The following is a 21,567-nucleotide window of genomic DNA, read 5'->3' on the forward strand; positions in this document are numbered from 1 at the left end:
TCTTTGATGTTAATATTCTAGTTGTTAAGTGACATCACCACCACCCCCAAGATAAGATAGTCATAGTAGTGTACAAATTATGTGTTCTTCATACTATGTTGATGAGTTCATCCCCAGTTTTGTCCTCTTTCTAAGGCTCCTTATTACTGGAGAATAACACACCAAGTCAAGGTAAAGCAAGTTCTGATAGGGAGGCAACAGCAAGCTATGCCAAAGGTTAGAGCTGAGGTAATTGGTAAATGGGCTGCACCATGCAAGTAGGTTTGCAACATGGATGAAATCACTCTATAATGGAAAAAGAGGGAACAATTAATGCTTGATTTTGAAGCTTCGGAGGTCAAGTTAGCACTCTTGGCCAAGACAATGGTAGCTGGCAACTTCAAGTTATATCACTCATGTCTTTTGCCATACTGAAAATGTCTGTGGTTAAAACAAACAAACAAACAAACAAAACACAAACAAACTAGAAAATTCTATATCTCCTATCTGTATGCTCTAACAACAGTATTCAGATGACAGCACATCTGTTTGCAACATGCTGGCTGTAAATCTTCATCTCACTGTTGAGATCTACAGAGAAGATGGTTTTAGAGAATCAATGCCAATTGGCAATTCATTTGCCCAACTAAGAGCTCTTATGGAGAAACACAATGAAACGAATGTTGTCTTATGCCTGCTGACACAATGTCTATTCTGTGGCCTGTGAAACAAGGAGGAATTTTGACTTTATCTTTAAGGACTAAATCCCACAAGGCTACAGTAATTTGTTTGATATATTTAGGCCAAATAAATAGAAGATCTGGAAAAGAGACAGCCTCCATGCTTAGTAAAAACATTCTTGATCCATGCAAGGAAGGAAATATGACAACACTAAGGGGAGTTTGGAGAAGGTATTTCCAAGCCTCTTGGATAAGTCTGAAGGACTCAAGACTGTTAAATAGGAAATAATTTGGGTGTGGTAGAAAGATGAAGCATTCAAGAATTTGGAGTCAAGTCTAACCATGCAATTGAACTGCTGCAATCTCTAGACAAAATAGAGAAGATGGAAGGCTGTTTATTCTTGATAAGTAAAGAAAGTGATAGTCTAAGACAAAATCTGTTCTTCCTGAAGGTGGCTGTGGACACTTTTGAGTAACCATAAAGGATCGACAGCTATCACCACAGTTGATTTCAGAAGTTTGGCTCTGATTCTCAATGGGAACATCTGGGTAAGCTACTATCAAATAGCATTGCATGCTACACAGAAGTCTTCCAGAAGAAAAATAAATGGGTTCATATATGTCAATGTCTTATTTTAAGCAACATACATGCTACCCTCCAGAAAACACACTGCTGATTAGTCGGCTGCCATTAGCATCACACGGAGAGCTTCCACCAACAAGATTATAACCCACTGAGCTCTCAGATGATTGGGGCCAGTTTTTGCCAATGAAGTATTAATGAGGTTGTATACATTGTTATTTACAACAATACTGCTGTCTAATGTTATTTTAGATTTACTTAATTATAGAATAAACAAAACATATGTACTCAGAAACAACAACAACAAAAACAGCTGTGAGCCATTTTATTGTGATAGTCTCTTTATTGTGGTAATAAAGCACCAGACTCACAATAACTCCAGGGCATACTTTTTAAGGAGTTTGGGATAATTAAGGTGGACTTCAAAGAGAAGAAAAGGTTTTATGAGTGTTCATATTCACAGACACAAATGTTATAAGCAGAATTATACACAGATGTCATAAAGTCACTTAAGTTACTTACATGATAAAATGAAGTTTTAAAGTTGGGTGTTGATATTATTCATTTTATTGTTATTTTTAATTATTTACCATCATTCTCTTTGTGTTTATGTATGTGTATGTCATTGTGTGTGTGTGTGCATATGTGTGTGTGTATGCATTCTAGACATGACATGAATATGGAGAGCAAATTCTGTCATTTTCTTCTACCCTGGGACAGGGTTTCTGTTTTGTACTGGATGTGCCAGACTACTTGACTCTTAAGTTTCTGAAGGATCTTCTGAATCTGCATCTGATCTCCAGGAAAGGTGTCTGAGATTTTAGACATCCATGCTATGTTTACAGGGTTCTATGTGTGTTCCAAGGGTTCAAAATCAGGTCCTTACATTTGTAAACACTTTACCCACTTGTCTGTGTCCCATCACGTCGGAATATATGTGTATATGTATATAGGTATGGTATGAAAATCCATCCAAGGGCCTCTCACTTTAAAATCTATCGCTTCCTAATCCTTATCCCTCTACTTTCCCATTTCCTTTCATCCTCAGTCATCTTCTTTGAAATACCATTTAACTTAGAAATAGAGTCCACTTTGGTCCTGAGAGTCTTACTTTTCGTTTATTCATCCTTGTCACAGGATGTGAAGTTGACTCTCTAGCTTTCTAATGTGGCTCTTAAATATTAACAGTGGTTCTGGAATTATAAAACCAATGGACACTTGGCAACTGTAATGCTGGTCCTCTCTGTGGTAAGTTCCCTAATTCCTGATATAACGTTCTCATTGTCATCTCTGGTCCAGTCCCTCTGGCTTTGCCATTTCACACCTTTGCTTTCCATCCTCTTGCTCGCCTAGTCCTTAGAACTTTTTACCCATCATTGAATGTTTCACTGAGTACTCTGTCCCTTTTGAAAATACATGAGATGTAATAACTTTAATTTTAGTTTTTCCTAGAAATCCCCTTATTATATTTCTTTCAACAACCCTGATGGCAGATACTCAGTAAGTAACTGATAAAATAATGATCAAAGAAAATGAAGAAAATATTGACTTTGGCCTCATTAGAACAGCCAAACCAACATACAGTTGGCATCAGTGGAATTTTATAGCTTAAGGCTGGCCTTAAACTAATAACAATAATGGCAAACACATAAAGAGCAAGGATAATAATTACAGAACTGTGGACACAGCTTAGTGGGCAAAATGCTCTGTGTGTATTAACCACGAGACTCTGACTTTAGATCCTCAGACTCCACATAAAAACAGATATGGTAGCTGGCCACTCTGGCCTTTCTGTGCTTTGTTGGGAAACTGAGGCAAAAGAATTCCTGGGAGCTTCCAGGCCAGCTTTCTTAGCTCACTCAACAGTGAACAGAAATAAACCCTGTCTCGATACGGTAGAATGTGAAGAACAGCAATCTGTTTGCTTTCTGACTTCCATTTGCACCACAGATAGATTATCAGGTTTTCTCAAGCAACTAAATTCTATTCAACAAATAACAAAGGATTTTTTTTCAGGCAATGTAGGGAAATTAAATTAAGTAAAAGATACCTTCTTGACTGTAAGTGGAAGGTCTGTCTGGGTAAAATAAAGAATTCAAGATAAGTTGGAGTATGTGAGTGAAATCTATTCTCAAATTAATAATGATGGTGATGATGATGATAATAATGTAGTTTACATATTGAACACTTTTGTAGTATATATAAGGCCCTGGGTTCAAATCCTAGTACCTCAAACAAAGAAAGAAGGAAATCAATCTCTTAAAAAAATGTACAGGACTATAATATTCAGACAAGTTAAGAGAGTCGAATTATGGATATGGCAGTGGAGGATAACAATTAGAGAGTGGATCTGAAGAGAAGGGGAAGGAGGGAGGAAGTGGGAGGAGTAAGGCAGAGGAGATCATTTTCAGGATATATTACATCGAAAAATCCATTTTCAATAAATAAAAAAAAAATGGAAAAATGTTAGAAAAAAGAATTCCTCAGAAAAAGGGTTGAGAATACCTAATATTATGATGCATCTAGACAAATTATTTTGCACATAGAGATTTGAACAAAAATACCATTTTTTTAAAAACTTCAAATGAATACTTTAAAATGAGGCTTGAGAGCACGGGCTATGACTGGTGTAGACTGTACCATCAACTAGTTATTGGTGTTTAACAAAACACTCTAAAGCAATATGTCTTAAAACAACCACCTCATACTCTACTCATATGATGTATGCTATCTAGGGAGTTAGAATGATCTGAACCAGGTTCTGCTGACCTCAGTATAGATGAATCATGGAATTATAACTGTCTGCCAGTCAGCTGGAAATTAACTTGTCTAGGGTGGCCTCAGCTGATAAACTTGGGCTTGTCCTGTGTGGTCTCTAAGCTCTCATTAGTGTGTCCTGGGAAACAGAGGCAGAAGAAAAAGGATCTTTTCATTAATCAGTGTTGAAATTGGTAAAGGTTTGAATGAATTTGGTTGTTATGGAGGCAGGATGAATAGAGAACTGAGAAAATTCAGAGGAACTACAGACTCAGTTGCTTAGTCTATAACTAAGTCCACACACAGTATGTAAAACATAGAGATAAAGTCACATTTCTCATGTACTATTTCCTACCCTTTATGTCACACTCAGATATTTAAATAACTTACCTTTTGCCAGAGTCCATAAAAAAGATCACCAAATGTCACATGATACAGAATATGATCATTGTCAAGGCAAAGATAAAAATCATAGAGTAAGGATGTAGGAACAAGCCCCAACCCTTTCACCTTCCATTGTTATGGGTCTAAGCTTTCCTACCTACTGCATGCCAGAACTAAGTTTTTTCAATTACTGAGGCTTTTGGTCATCTGGTAATTTTTATAGTGATTCCATACTTTGATAGGCTGCAAAGTTAAGTTTTATAAAATATATAATTAAAACAAAATGAAGTAGCACATATTATTTTCAATTTTATTTAAATGAAATAATGCAATGTTATGAAGAAATTTTCATAGAAACGACACAACTTTTATTGAATTAGAAATTTAAAGACAGAGTTCTAGTATCTAATTTTTTTATCCTGCACTAATTAAATGCAAAAGCTGTGCATGTCAAACTGCTACACACGTTGGCATTTATACAATGTACACATTACACTGCTTTATTATAAATAACTGAAAACAATATCTTAGTTTCCAAACCCACATAACAAAATAGTAAATACCATGGTTATTTTCTCCTCATTTCACTTTATTTTTGTAATATGGGTTGAAAAACAGTTTACCTTATCCAAGATTAGGTTTTAAACATCTGTGGGAACAACAACAACAACAGCAAGAACCACAATCACAAAAGTATTCATTTTCTTTCATCGAAACGAGAAGGAAGACTTTGGAGGGCTAGGCTTAAGAGAGCTGCAAAGGGGTCACTAATAGTAAGAAAACGTCTATAAGGCCTGGACATACCACTTGTAAGGCAAAACGGTATTTTATGCTCATATATAAATATAAGAAAGATGGGATGGTAAACACTGAAAACCTTTTCTCAAAACCATGAATAGCTTTGTTCTCCCAGACGGAGGCAAGCCACTAAGGCCTTGTGACTACAGTTGTCAAGGTTTATATTTTGGTACGTGTACATCACTGAACATCTTCTCCTTCTCTGAGAAAACAGAACCAGTGCCTACACTTAGTTCTCATCTTTCATGGTAAATCATGTTTGATTGAATGTTTTTTTCTACGGTAACCTTGAACACTTAGCAAGAAAGAGAACTTCTTGATAGAATACTACAGTCACATCAGGTTATCTCAAAATCCTGCATCCAAAACTTCACTTGCCACGGATTATGCCATAGGGATGGACATCTTAACTAAGGCACTTATAGCAGCTAGCAATCAGAAAGTTCCTAGTCAAATCACTGTGATTTTTTTCTATATTTCTCTTATATTAGGAGTTATGCCAATTTTCTCCACTACTATTATTTTACAAGATAGAAATTGCTTGAAGAAACAGATCCTGGTGGAGAAAAAAAATGGGCAGAGTAATATATTTAATCAAATAGTATAGTAGCTGTCTTTAAACACTCATATTTATAGTCCTCAATTGAAGACAGCATTATATATTCCAGATTAAACAGATACTGAGTTTAACCTGGACAGGTGTAACGTATTATGTACAATGATATTTAAAATTCTTCTATTATTTGTAGACTTTAAAGTATAACTCATTAAAAAAAAACACAGAATAGGATGAATCTAGTAAGTACATTGCAGTTAATTAACAAAAATTAAATTAGCATGAAAAATCTGGATGAAGAAATGAAGGTCTACAGACATTTTAAAAACAATAATGCCATACATACGCAAATACGTGCAAGAAGATCTGTACAGTAGACTGTTCCAACTCAAGTCCTGCTTTCCTATATACTGTCAATGAGAACATTAACTGCATGCATATTGCTTTAAGAATTGGATGGTAGCGTTTCTATTCTTTACACATACTCAGGCTCTAAACATACTTGTGGATCAGTCAATCAAATTTCATGTAAATGAATACTGTAGCGTGAGTATAATTTTCCTGTTATATTCATTCTTGATTACATTTTTGTATCTTTTCAAAAGTGAATCCCCAGAAACTCAAGAGTTCTTAGGCACCTTTTACCCCCCAATCTTATCCTCCACGTACTATAATGTCTCAGCTTACAAGGATGGAGTTTGCCTTTGAACACAGGAAAACTGAAGTCAACTAGTAAATATGATACTGGAAATGGGTTGATGAACACCACTAACTTTTAGCCAACTCAGCATACAAAGCTTTTCTTTATATCTCTTTTGTGCAGTGACATACTGTTATCAGGATTTCCTAGAATAACACCAGTTCACTTCCGTAATCCATCTTCAACAGATTCTGACAAGCCTGTTCCCATTTTCTTTTTCATGTATGGTCTTTGCTGTTTATTCTTCTTTTGCTTTTATATGAAACAAGCTGCATTTATCATCAAGGTGTTATAGATTCAAAATATGATCCAGTAGCACTTTGAAGTGCAGCAAACTGAGCTGTTTCTTCCATTTTTAAATATGACAGTGAGTGGCATTATCTGGACACAATCCACTTAAACATAATGACCCAAGTGGAGACTCTGTTGACCTCAGAAGGCTCCAAATCCATGGTCAAGAACAACAGGTGACATCACGTAAACCCTTGCTGCTGGAAGGGAGGCAATGCTGGTTGGTTCTGAAGCTTCCAAATAGCTTCTCATCCCGGAATATCTCCCAATTTCTTTGCAGCTTTCTAATACTGTCATAGCACCTTCAAAAGTCCAAGGGCCGGATCATCATGGTCGTGGAACGTAAGGAGTAACTGGGCCCTTTGAAGTAGTGCCACTTTATCCCATTCAGTTTTCCGTGATTCTGTCCCGCAGTGTAGAACATTCCATTTAGATTGGAAGGGCCACAGGCATCAAACCACCAACCTGAAAAATGAGCCAAGGGAAAGAAAGAGTGGAAGAAATAGGAGCAAGTCAGGTTTAATACTTAAAAATCAATGTCATGACTGATGAGAGATTGTTCAACCTCTTTCTGAATATTTGCAAACAGGAAGCATTGATACAGTGTGTTCAGAAGTGTTTGTAGTGACACTTTCAGAAAATGTATGTGTAACCAGAAGCAGGAAATTCAGACAAACTTACTTACTGTGTGACTGCGTTGAAACTCCCTTCCCACTGTAATTATGCAGTCTCTAAGCTTAGATATTAAGATAAAGTCATGCCTGATATGAAAGTAGAATTTGACTTTAAGTCTCTAACTGACAGTAAAATACTTATTAGCGTATTAGTAAATTCAGAAACTTAAACAACTGTGATTCAAAAGATAAGAAAGTATTTTTTCAACTTCGATAATTTTGTTAAGAATTGATCCTAAAATTAATTGGACGCTATAATGTTTATGATGCTCAAATTGCATCTAGCCTGTCTATAAATTTGTAGCAAGATGGGAATGTTTCTAATAATGGCCATATAGTTTATATTTAGCAGTATTTCATCTATGATTGTTCAAAATTGCTTTTAAATACAGTAGAAGGAAACTACACAAAAATTATTGGGTGGCCCAGTGCTTACACAGTCTGTTAGAATAACTGAACAAGCTAGCTCTGTTTTCTTGATGAACTCAAGTTTTAGACTTTTCCGATAAATCATAGTTCTTTTCTCCTGAAGTAACACTATTGAAGTCTTTAGGGAGAGATTTATGCCAGAGACATTCTAGAATATTTTTATTTGGATACACTTGACCTCTATTTGATTGCAGAGCCGTACCTAAGGGACTAATAGCTAACCAAAGGGAAAGTTGTCCAGCTGCTGTCTGATGGTAACATGAGCATTGTCTTGCAGAAACTTTAGAAAAAGTTCAACGAAGTCACACTAGTTCTCCTTACTTTCAACTTGAGAAGGTTAATGCAGCTGGGCCATCTATATAAAGTCACAGCAAGGGCATAGCAATATGCCTTTGTCATCAGTCCACCAGAGGAGCAGTAAGGTATGTCTGAGAGGTCCTGGATTCTGTGTTGTATGCACACAGCTTGAATGTTAACACGGTCAAAACACGAGGGACAAGAAAGCTCTTGTTTGGCACAAAAGGAGGAATCTTATGATTCTGTCTTTTCTTCCTTATAACTAATTCCCTAGTATTTGGTCGGTATTTTTAGTAAAACACATGATTTATCTTGCAGAAGATATTCAAACTTTAAAGAGTTGATTTACTCCAACATTCTCATTTAGAGACCAAGCTGAAAGTCTAGAGTGAAAGTCAGCCTCACTGCTTCTGTGTTTTCAGGTTCCTCCACTTCTCCAACTCTCCTGTCACTGTACCTAACCATTCAGTCATGCCATTGTCCCCCCTCACACCGCCCCCGTGTCTGAAGCAACAGCTCTAACTCAATAAAGAAAGCCATGAAGATTCTCAGAACAATATCGTGAGCTACATCCACAGACTCATGTCAAATGTAAACCTTATCTGGTTTACAGAGAGTCACAACAGTTCTAGAAAAAATATGTGTGGTGATAGACAAGCCCGACCATAAAGTGAGAACCTAAAGGATAACGTCATGGGACACCTTCGGCTGAGCTTAGGACAGAGATATGACATATATATCCTGTGAGAAAATAAGGCAAATCTATCTTGTGTGCTTTATCTAAGAGTAACACAAGCGAGTGCAGTGACGATGGCATTCTGGAGACAGTCAAAGAAAAACTGTCACTGCTAGGATACCCTCAAGATGAGAAATAGTCACCCGAAATGTAGAAGATTCCAGAATGAAACAACCCATGCTTTTGCTCATGGCGGTAAGGGTAAACACTTCACCCAGTTGGACTTGCTAAGCAGTGGTGTGTGGAGGCTACAGGCTTCTCATTCACTGACAAACCAGTTCTTTTTATGAAGTGATTTATCTCAGTGCAAATGTGATGCAATAGTCATCATGACAGCGATGGTTCTTGCACTCACAGAAACTGCATGCAGAGTGAGAAACAGGAACAAAATGAGACAAGGTCATTACCGATCATAATCAGGAGCGCCATGATGAATATAAGGGGCTTCTCATAGTGTTGGAAGAAGCTGATGCTTCTAGAGGTTTGAGGAAGGAGGCCGCTAGGGGAAGATGAGCAAAGGTTTTTCAAGCTGCTGCAAATGCCACTGGGAAGTCGGAGGAGCCAGGTCTGTGTGTATAGAGACTAACAGAACCTAACTGTAGCCTACACTGAGGACACAGAGACCTTCAGAAAATGAAGGTGAAGAATGGCCTCAGAAAGCTGAACAATCCCTGTGCAAACATTTATTATTTAGCTAGTTTACTTGTCTATCATCAGGCAAACAAGTATATTCTCTAGCAATGAGAGGGAACTTGTATTTAACCAAAGGAAGAAGATCTGCCAGCTTAAATGTTTAGTCAAACAGAGACAGTCTCTATTCTATATGGACTGCCAAAGCCCTTCTGAGCATATGAACGGTATGATGAGGGGAAAAATTGAGTCTAGAATCAATTTCATACATACTAATCCATGGACAGGCAGAGAGGATGGAGAGACAATTAAAACAAAATTCTTGACTTCAGGGCATTTATATTGACAAAAGCTGTCAAAAATTAGACGGCAGCTATTAGAATTTGTAGAATGAAAGTATTGTATGAATAGGCTAGAGACCCTAATTGCCCAAGAAGCTTCAAAAATATATTCATTTACCACTTGCATCAGATCCAGGAGCATGAATTATTGGCCGGAAACCAAATTCTAAATACAGTGTGTACCCTGGAAGAGCAGGAGAGTGTCTGCCAGCATTTGGGTTTGCTGAGTGCCAGTGGGAAGAAAATTTGGGGAAAACAAATAGAAGAGAGAACACAGAGTTAGTGACTATGTTTGGGAAACTTTCTGTGAACAGTGGGGAGCCATGGGAGAGACAAGCTGAGAGAAAACCTTGACTGATATTGACCTCATTGGCCAACAGCCAGGAAATCCTAAGCTACAATAATATTTGATACTTAATGCTTAGTTAATATGTATCACTGACTATGTAATGATACCTACATATGGTCTGTTTCTTACTTTGTTCTCCAAATATCCTTAGAGTATGACAATTTCCATTATCAATGCTCAAAGAATTGAAAGAGCTCTTCAAAGGTGACACTCACAGTCAATGAATGGACTATGTCTGTGCTATTATATTGCCACAGAATTAGAAACAAATAAGATGATTGACTCCCCATGGCAGTCTGTACAACTTTATCTAGGTACATAGTGCCACATATACATGCAGGGTAAGAGCTATAGTGGGAACAAAATGACCCAGATACTCCACATGTCTTATAGTGCCACAATGAAGATAAAGTTATAGGTGCCATTGTTTTACATTATTTCCTCAAGTGGGTCTATCAGAAAAATATGAACATAACTGATGTGCAAATGAGTACAGTTCATTATGATCTTAGTATAAAACATTGTATCTCTGCATCTAATATTGATTGTTTATTGAAGGTCTTGATGTGATAGGGGATACAAACTTGAAATGCATCTAATATTGATTGTTTATTGAAGGTCTTGATGTGGTAAGGGATACAAACTTGAAATATCCAGTTAATCTAAGGATCAATGGGCCACAGGTAGTGGGAACTATTATAAAGCAATTAAGGACAGCTAAGATGATTAATTAACATGGCATAGAGTAAAACGTAAATTTCTCTCATGAAAATTTCAGTTTCTTTATAAAATATTCTGAACTTCACTGTAGAGGAAGCAGTCATTTTCATGATGCAAGATTTTAATATATGCATTAAGATAAATTATCCAACAAGGACATTTCTTTTTGTCCAACATTTGTAATAGGTATTTTTTTCACTTTTTATCTTTTCACTAAAATTGCTCAGCATAATCAGACCTTTAAAATGTATATATCTAGATGGTGGAAGGCATGGCAATGAACAGAATACAAGTGCGTAGCATTAGTGTGGCTGAAATCAGTAGCTACTGTGTAAACACACCATTTGCCTGCATGAAATTCTGCAAGAACAACTACAGAGACAGAGCTGTGTTTGCCCAACAAGCTGTGAGATACCTGAATTGTAGGACTCAGGACTAAGTAACTGTTAACTCTATACTTTGTCCTATGTCCTCCTTGGAGTAACAAATAGGAAAAGCATATAGAAGTGAACTGGGAGACTGAGGGGATGACTTGGTCTGTAGAATGCCTACCTGAATGCATGGAGACCTGATCTCAGATGCTCAGAACCAACTTTCAAAGGGGGACAAGGTGGGGAGTTAATCCCAACACTTACAGTGGAAATAACCAGAACCTTGAACTTCACTGGCAAGCTAGCCTGGTCTAATCATGCCTTTCAGGTTCAGTGAGAGACTGTGTCTAAAAATAATCATGGAAAGTGAACGAAGAAGGACATTGACATTGACCTCTGACCAACCTACACTCACACCCCCATACACACTCTTACACACATAGAACTCGATGGTGATGACTGCGTGCACTCACAAACACATACAGCATGCATAGCCACACAAGCTGAGTGGTACCCAGGAAAGACATTTGTGCTCAAAAGAACTCAGTGAGACAGTAGAGGACAGAAGAGAGCAGCTTTCATTTGTCACTGAGAGAACTGATAGAATGTCTCAGATGTTTGCAGGCTGGCAACTCTTCACATAGGCTTTGCCAAGTATTTTTCATTATAACCTGTAACCTCATGTATATTTTAATAAGAAATCCGAGACGCATGTTTCTAATTCATTTACACTTAACTCATTAAAAGTTAGTTTTGTAATAACTATCTCAGGCTTCCCAGGACTTTAGAATTATTTGACCCTTTTATCTTTGAAGCAGAAAATTCACATTTTATCACCAATAAATGAAACTCTGCCCAGAAAATATAAATTGGATTCTAAACTTTCTACCCAGGAAGTTCAAATTTATTTGAAAGTCAGGAAATCTAACTCTCACAGTCCTCTGATCCTAAACAAAACGTCTCTCAGCACTTCTTTTTTAAAGGTAAAACATACAGCAAAGTGAAAAGATATGTCTGTGGGTTGCTTTCCTTCCCACTGTTAATGCAAGCAATCTTATTATCAATATGCAGAAGAGTCTCCACAGAAAGAAAGACTTCCGTCTTCTTTAGTGAGGATGAGGTGAGGCTGAGTTAAATCTCTGGTGTCATTGGTACAACTAGGGTCATAACGCAGAAGGCACATGCTGAGTTTGTGTTTAATGCTCTTCACCCTCTGCATGGCCTAGCTTTGGGAACAGCTGTAGGACTCTTGTGAATTGGAGAAGAGCCCTTTCAGAGATCTGTCTGTATTCCTGCGCACACGTGTGCATGCACATACATTTGCTTGCATGTTTCTTTATGATGAAAAGTTGTTTACTCTGGCCAGTACTATTGAATTTATTTAAATCCTGCATGTGGACTCTTACTGTCTTTCTCCTCCTATGGATTTCAGTTCACCTTTAAGCACATTGAATGAGGAACCACTTGTGAAAATATTCTTCCAACATTTAAACACAACTCCTTCATTCTCTCTAAATTCCTTATTCCCAACAGAAACAGTACAGGCAATAGAGTGACGACCTCCAGGGTTGAGTACATGCATGTAGCTCTTATTTCTGACACTTCTGACACTAGTTCTGTGAACACAGGCAACTGACCTCACTTTTCTGCATTTCAGATCTTGTGAAAGGAGTTAGTAAGGGCTTTATTTTCCCTAATTGAAAGGGTTCGGGTAAGCTGAATCTGAATAATGAAGCATAGATCACTTAAGCTAATGGAAACTGTCTGTGAGACAATCAAAGCTCGATACCTATTTTCTGTCTTATGGATTATAATACTAGTGAAAGAGAGAGACTACTAGCCTGGAGTTACAGCATTTTGCCATCAGTATAGTTGTGCATATAGAAAAAGCTAGTATATTATAGTTATATAGCTGTCTCCTATAAACTTGTAAATGATTCTTCCTATTGACACAAATATATGACACACTGGAAAAATAGAAATAAAATTCTAAGCACTAAGCTTGGGAAGATCAATTTGATATGAAAGTCAGAAGCTTTACAAATAAAACTGTTAAAATTCTGGAGGTCAATTCTTCTTGTGTTTTGTGATTCCTATAAGCTGGTATCTATTCTTGATATTCGTCCATCCTTTTATTCCACATTTGTCTGTGAAATGCTTGTGTGTAATCACATGCTGTAAATACAACTTAATACAAGAGGAACACTCACACTTTATCATTTTTTCACATTTTTACAAACTTTGTTGTGTTTGAGATCGTCTTACAGTCTCAGATAACATACTCATCGAACAATCACAGGTTTACTGAACTCATTGTATGTGTCACATGTGACGGCCATCTGAAGACTCAATAGTAGGTGGCACACAGTTAGAATGTCGATGATGTATGTTTTTGGCAGATACAGTTTGCATTAAACATAAGAAGTGAGTTGAAATAAGAGGAACTCAATGTAGATTTTCTACACCAAGCCTCAGATAATCTGTAACATTTAAACGTATCATGTAAGGATTGCTATCTCATAAAACTTTGCCCAGACCATCCTGAGTTAATTAAAATGCCAACTTGAGTACATTTTCCCAAGGATTCTGTCATTTCCACATCAACCACCACATCACTTCAAGAAGTAGCTTTTTTCCCCCTCTGTCTTTGTCAAGGTTGGAGCACAAGCAGAGTAAGCATTAATCCACCACAGTGAGCATCTGGTAAGTCCTAGGATATAATGAAAAATTTATGTGTATAGGTTTATCAGCTCTTTTAGGATGGAATTGGGAAAAAATGTCTTTTGTTAGCTTTAGAAAGTCTTGCCTGTCAGCTGACATAGTTTATATTTGGGTAAAGAGGGCAGAGTTTCTACCACAACAGATTCTTTTTGAAGAAGGTTAGGTCACATTTTTACATAGTTTTTATATTATATACTAAATATGGAAATCACATTGAAATAAAACTTACAAAAGGAAAGGGAATTAAAACTCAAAACCATGCTTGTCTGTTTTTTGTTGTTAGCAACTTCTAATAATTGTATTTTATTATGGACTTTTAGACAATATTATTTATATAATTACTTTATATGTAGATTGATTGAACAAGTCAAGTTTAGCAATTGGTGTTTAGACTGACGTTTACAATTGTTTAGTTTGAAGATTCTTGATTTAGTACCAAAGACTATGTTCTAGTTGGAAAGAAGTTTATTTTGAAAGTGACAGTCTAACAGCAGAAGCTCTTTATTTTCCTGGTTTTAGATTCAGAAGAAATTTTTGTTCAAGTATTTTAATTACAACAATTTAGACAAACAAAAGCATGCATGGAATGGCATCACACTTGTCTTGTCTTAATGATAACTAGTAGTTAAAACTGATCAGTTGTACTGAAACTGATCACTCTCTTTGGATTTGGGAGTGCAAAGTGAAGTCTCCTGATGGACAAAGGATGTGTTTCCTATCTCTTTATCAATGTCTCCCATCTACCACAGAACTGCACTTTAGACACAGAGGAACCTATGGCAAAAACTGAGAACAGTTCTCAAAGTCAATGACAATCACCCAGCAGAGTTATATCTGGCTTATAAATCTCTGATGATAAATCATTCCATTGAGTGCTAATCTGAGAAGTCATTTCAATAAAAAAGTCTGTGTGACAATATTTATATTGAAATATATAGTCTGGTGTAATAAAAAGTTGTAATGAAACATAAAATTATTCAATATTTAAACTGGGTAGAAGGATTGCTGGCTTCCTGGTAACATAGGAATAAATCTACATACTTGTGAGATGCTACAAAGCAGTCTGCTGTTTGCTTTTGTACATATGAATACATGATGCTGCCTCAGACCTCAGTGTGCCCCCTTTCAACTCAACAGTGTTGAGCATATGAATTATCACCTACTTATGTGCTAAAAACATTACATTTGCTTTTCTCTATTAGTACTATAATGACTACATGAACCAACAAAAACACAGAACCAGAAGGGAAGTTGAGACTATTTGAACCATGGGTATGGTAAAAAATATACCATAGTTTACTATAGGGAAGATCATAACTAAATTCTTTAACATAAATAGCTTTCTCTTCAGTTCTTGCAAATGTCCATATCAAGTAAGGCACAGCACTCCCAGCAGTCCCTCTAGTGACTGGCTCCTGGAAGCTTCTTCTAAAGTTTTTTCCTTGTTCCTTATAATTCTATTATATTTTATATTATATCTATAAAGCTGTTATTGTTCAAAATTGTGTCATTCTTTGCGCATCATTTTTCTGACCACCTCTTTTTATTGACACAAGCTCTAGTCTATCCAGTTCTTTATTCTAGCAGTGATTCCCTTTAATAACATGTACTCATTAAATATGGAGTAAGCTGATAGATGTAAGGAGATGAGGAAACAAGGCAAATACTCCATTTTGCATCTACCTGCAATATCATCTGCTTTCAGTTAAGTTTATCTTTTGGTTCTAGTCTTTAACAGAGGAGGGTATCCATGACACCAGCATCTTCAACTCAAACCCCTCAGTGTTCTTCAAGAAAAGTCTCTAGGACAGTTAGTGAGCAGCTGATCTTACTCCAACCTTGAAAGTTTTTAGCAGATGACAAATCCCACAAGATCTTTCTTTCAAATTATGGAGACTCTCATTTGCTTAAAAGAGACACTATCTAGCAGGAGTGAAATGAAACATGATTTACACAGAAAAAGGAAAGGAAAAGTCATTAGACAACAAACTGGTTAGATTTCTAAGGGAAAATCTGACGGGACCAGAGAGTGGTGGGTAGTAGCTCTGTAGGATATACACTCCAGGTCATGCTCCAATGACTTGGATGGCCATTGACATTCATGCCTATGGTTTCCAACTCTCAGCTCTCAAAATTCCACAGCTTAGATTTTCAGTGTGAATGGCTTTACAAGACCTGGGTTCCTTCAGAAGGATATTTGATAGGGTAGTAGTGTTTATTACAAAAACACATTTACTTAGCCTAGTTCAGCCCAAGCAATACATGGAAATTTTCTCTTCCCATGTATCTGTTTATTAGTGAGTAAGAATCAAGTCCAAGGGCAATTATGGATGAAAGAATCTGACAGAGTTCAGTCATGAGACAGAAGTAAGGGCCTAACTCAGAGATGTGGTGGTTTCTCAACAACTGAGACATGCCTTCCTCTCTTTTCTCCATGTGTGTATTTTCCTGACAGAAATATGAACACTGATGTTGCTCTTCTATAAACATATTTGAAAGATCTCCCTGTTGGTTGGTCAAGGAATATATTTATTTACTAGGAAAATGTATATGTCAAAATATACATAAAGAATCTGAGTTATGTTTCAGCATTCAAACATGCAGGGAACTGGAATGTTCACAACTTTGTATAAAGCTACCAATAATGTTATTTATTGAACCAGACGATTGATGCAAGATTCATCAATGGCTGCCATTTTAAAGTAATTCTCAGATTTCTAATGTTCCTTAGATAGAGTTAATAGAGGTATATGCTTGATGAGGTCAAATTATGATGCCAGAATGATTTATTCAGAACTGAAATATGATAGTAAATATAATAGAAGCAGATTCGTGTCATGCTGTCCTTGGTAATAGAGGGATCTTGTATTGAAATAATGTCACTGTAGGTGAAGTGGTTTTTTAAGGCTGTGATTTGATAGTGTCAGAAAGGTAGGGGGATGGCTATCTGTGCCTCCTTGAATATTACTCTAAACCCATTTTTTTTCTGTGATCTATTAATGCATGACAGAAATGCTAACCTAAAATTTTATTGTACTAGATTAAAAATTCAACAGCAATTTCAAGAATAAAAAAAAAATCAGTCCACCGTGCACCACAGTGCCTACTGAGTTCCTATGCATCCCATTAGAGGAAGGGCAGTTGCTCTCCCTACTAATATGGGAAATATTTCTCTAGTGTAACACAGTAAGAACATCAGAGTGGTTGATGCCAGGGATGCCTAGGCTTCTATTCAGAGAAGGTATTACATTTCTGAGGGGAAAAAACCTGAGTCATTATGATCGAGATTTACTACACAGTTTTGTTTGGGGCTAATGCTGTTCCAGAAAGAACCTACACCATTGATGCAATACATCGCTGGTTTTTTAGGTTAGTATTCTCTATATGTCAGTCAACTATTGTAACAACTTTTAAAAGATTTTTTATACGTTGACAGCATTTTCATAGTTCATGCTTTTTTAAAGTCAACAATTGGGTAAGTATAAAGGTATTTTAACATGCAACTTTTATAGCATTCCTCTCGAGAAGAAATCAATACCTGTTGTACAATGGAAGAGAAACAAAACATAAGGAAAAGCATATATTTTTTTTAATACAGGAGAAGCCATTTTGCCTACCAGGGACTCTGAGACTCAGGAAAAACTTGTGCTTTTTCTTGGGTAAGAAAGGGATTACTAAGTGCTGGATAATTGCTACAGTTTTTTAAGTAGCAACTTGGAGTTTCTCTTTATCACACTCAAAATGTTGGAAAAAACTTGGAATTAGACAGAAACTATCGGCTTTCTTATATCGTCACCCAATTCTGTTTATTGGTGTCTCCTGTATCAGCTAAAATCTCTTTCAAATCCCTGACAAAGCTGGTCTGGATGTATAACTTTAGTCTTAAATATACTTCTCCCTTTTGTTTTTATTCAATGTGAAAAATTCATCAATAAGCTTGACTGCATACCTGTAAAGCATTTGGTAAGAAATAGCGTCCTATACACGTTGGACAGCAAACCATAGATGATCTTAAAGGGAGAGTGCCTATTACTTCAAGCAGCCACAAATTCACTCAGAATGAACCTTGGGTCATTCTTATCACAGATGAAGGGACAGGGGTGTGAGGGGGAGGTACTTTGAATTATGCCAGCAGTGTTCTGCTCAAGACCAGAATAAATCCCTGTGCAGAGCTAAATGATCTCTAGGGACTTGCTCTTCAGTTTACTGACCAGGAGATCACACCCTTTTCTCAAAGATAAGAAACCCCAAACCTCAAACCAATGTAAGCCAGTTTAGAGAACGGCCTCTGAGACTTACCTCCTGTTAGCATGAGGGCACATTTGCACATACAGTTGTCATTATCAGCATCCTTTGTGCTGAAATCTGCACCATGTAAGATCAAGCTGCTCTGTTTGCCTGCTGTCCCTGTGTGACCCTTTAAATACAACCTGCAGTAAAACAGAAAGAAAGATCATCCACTTGACAGAACATGACCTAGAAGATAATTTGTCGAGTGTTTAAACTTCTTTTTTCCTCCTGTCTTTGAACTCAGCCCTTCCAACAAATCACTTTATGAACTAAAAGTCAACAGATAAAAGAAAGAAAGAGAGAGGGAGTTAGAGAGGCAGAGAGGAGAATGAGAGGGATGGAGATTACAGTTAGGAGGCACCGGCTCCAAATTATGAATGGCTACCATTCCCTGTGGCTGCAGCTTAGTGGGCATTATTCTTCTTGTTTGCTATGCATACAAGAATCCACATGGTTCACTGAGAGTGCAGGGCTCACAAAAGAAATGGAATTTATTCTTATACTTACTTGTGACCAAACAGAAATCTCCATTAGAATGTCAGTACAGCAGACCAGTCCATTAATATTTTATACTTATATTATTCTTAATATTTTAGTGTTAATGCACTCACTATACTATGTCTCATTGACAGAGGCTTTTTTTTGATACATCTCATAGAAAAGGCTGTTTGAGTCCAAACTGTTTGAGTCTCCACTTCTTTGAGTCAAACCTACACATGATCAATGGTGATTAATATCTATATGAATGTGAGTTTCTTCCTAGGGTCTCAACTAGCTCTGGCAAGATATGAAACAGTAGTAATAAAGGTAAAATAATATTTAGAGATATCTAAATATATGTGATTACTGCTTCCACTTAGATATATGCACAGTGTAATGTGTTCTCTTTATTCTGTGATTTTAATATACTTATTTTAAGAAATTATAGTATTTTTTCACGTTTCAAGGTTTTGGGTTTTTTTTCTTCAGATTTGTAGGCCAGAATAAAGCATGTAATGAAATCCTGTTTAGTTTGCCTGATGTCAGTCACTAACAGAATTTCCAGTTCAGAACAGCACAAGATGTTTCTAACCCTGACCTGCTAATACCAAATAATCACATATAAGCTTTTATTTTCAAACTAAGAGACAGAATAAGTGTCCCACAAGCTAATGCAGGCAATAAATACAAGGCTTATTCCTGATGTTGTGATTTTTTAAAGTCTTTTTTCTTTACAATATAAGATATTATCTATTATGATCAAATATTTAATATCTGAATACATCTCTATATGAATATCAAATAATAAGTCATAGCCACAGTCCCCTCTCTCCTTTAAATAATTACTTTTATTTTATTTTTATTATTTTTTTATTTTTATAGCACAAGTGCTTTGCTTGCATGCCTCTCTATGCACCTCATTTGTGTCTGGTACCTGAGGAGGTCAGCACAGGGCATCAGTCCTCTGTAAATGGACTTACAGATAGTTCTGTACTATCATGTGGATGCTGGGAATCAAACCCAGGTTTTCTGAATGACCAGCAAATATTCTAACTAACGAGCTATCTTTCCAGCCCTTTGTCTCTTTCGTTATAAGAAATCATTTATGTCCATTTTGTATCTTTCAAAGTCATTTCTCCTCATGCATGAATAGAAATTGGAACAGCATTGCACTTTACATGGTTCTTTACAACATGAATTTTATATGTTCTTTTATTACCATTTCCAGGCATCACATCTTGTTCTTCAGCATCACCTGGAAGCTGTGGTCTGAATGTGGACTATTTTCTCAGGCATCCCATGTATTTGCTAAAAGCTGCGGTATGAATGTCCTCTGTTCGCGAGAGAGCCTTTTATGCCTCTCAGTATGCACGCAGGAGTATAAGCTGAAGTAAGAATGGCATCTCTAACATTTATCCCCAGCCTTCCTCTGGGAGAATATTTACGTCTTACGTCAGGTCTACTTCTTTTTAATCTTCCCCAGTCGTAGTTTGTCTGAGTTTTGCAGGTTTCCAAAATATAAAACCATGTTCAATATATTATGTGCACAGACTAAAGTAAAAAAGACCTTATCCCATTTCCCGTTAGTTCTTCTGTTCTTAGTGATTACTCATTTATATTGTGTTATAGTTAATGGAGATTAAGAAACTAACTCAAAGGAAAATCATGTCTAAGGTAAATTCTTCAGCTAACATTATTTTTTTTTTAAAAAAATAAGATAAACATTTACTTCAAGTCCTGGTTAATTTACAAATTACTAAAACAAGAAGCAAAAGTCTAATTTAAACTCCAGCATATAGGTTGGAGTGATTTGTAAGAAGATGAGGGCTGGGTAGATGGCTCAGTGCATAAAATACTTCACATAAAAATGGAAGAGCTGAGTTGAGAATGCCCAAAACGCACACAGAACAGAGTGTGGCAGTGTTGTCCATCATCAGAGTACTGCCCCAGTGAAATGGAAGAAAGAGACAGAAGATCAACAGAAGTGCACAGGTTGGCAGCCCTCCTGCTGTAGGCAGCAGTTGGTGATAAGACACCGTTTCAGACATGGTAAAAGGCCAGGAATGACACCCAGTGTTTTCTTCTGAGCTCTATACATGCGTGCCCATACTCTCACACATAAAACTCACAAACACTTTATAGTCCACTCAGATGTGATAGTTTTTAAAAAAGTACACAAGGCTAGTACTTCAGTATAAGGGACTTTTTCCCGGAACAAGATAAGATTGCATTAGAAATATACCCGATCGTATCCTTAGCATGTCATACAGTGGCAGCCCATGATAGAAGAAGAGATACTTATGTTGATACTTATTCTCTTGCATTGAGAGACAGAGGTAGAATTTCATAAAATTAACACTTTCCCAAAATTATTTATGAAAATTTACAAATAAGGACAACTATGATTCTGTGGAATTCTATATGGATCCCAGAGAAATCCATGTCTAGGAATAGCTCTTTGCCAAAGGACTACGTATCTGCATTGTTATAAGAGAGTCACAGCTGTTGACCCAAAGTTAATAGCCATGATTACTACAGGCAAAGAAAGACTGGCCACTCATTATTGTCAGATTTTTTATAATTAGATAAGAAAACTTCTTTGAATTGAGACTAATGAAATCATAGACTGTTCCTTTGAATTCAAATCCTTATGTATAAATAAGTACTTCTGCCTGTCTAGTCACCTGATAGTTATTGCAAGTGGACCTTCACTTCACAAAATTAAGAGTCAAGACTGTCTTTGCAGTTGATTCTGGTGAAATAGAACTTGAAGTGTGAGCCAGTAATGATGACTCTTCTTT

The 21,567-nt window shown here is 36.6% G+C and overlaps 1 protein-coding gene across 1 annotated transcript in view; it reads right to left on the reverse strand.

Annotated features, from left to right (window-relative positions):
- Positions 1 to 4,728: 4,728 nt before the first annotated feature.
- Positions 4,729 to 21,567, reverse strand: part of Angpt1 (angiopoietin 1) — a 237,252-nt gene continuing 220,413 nt past the window's right edge. The window contains exons 8-9 of the mRNA XM_028766217.1: positions 18,296 to 18,426; positions 4,729 to 7,193 (exon numbers count right to left, since the gene is read on the reverse strand). Coding sequence (XP_028622050.1) covers positions 7,033 to 7,193; positions 18,296 to 18,426 — 292 coding nt within the window. The 3' untranslated portion in view covers positions 4,729 to 7,032. The remainder of the gene's footprint in view (positions 7,194 to 18,295; positions 18,427 to 21,567) is intronic.

This window comes from Grammomys surdaster, unplaced genomic scaffold (assembly GCF_004785775.1).
Source record: "Grammomys surdaster isolate TR1022 unplaced genomic scaffold, NIH_TR_1.0 63, whole genome shotgun sequence".
NCBI classification, from domain to species: domain Eukaryota; kingdom Metazoa; phylum Chordata; class Mammalia; order Rodentia; family Muridae; genus Grammomys; species Grammomys surdaster.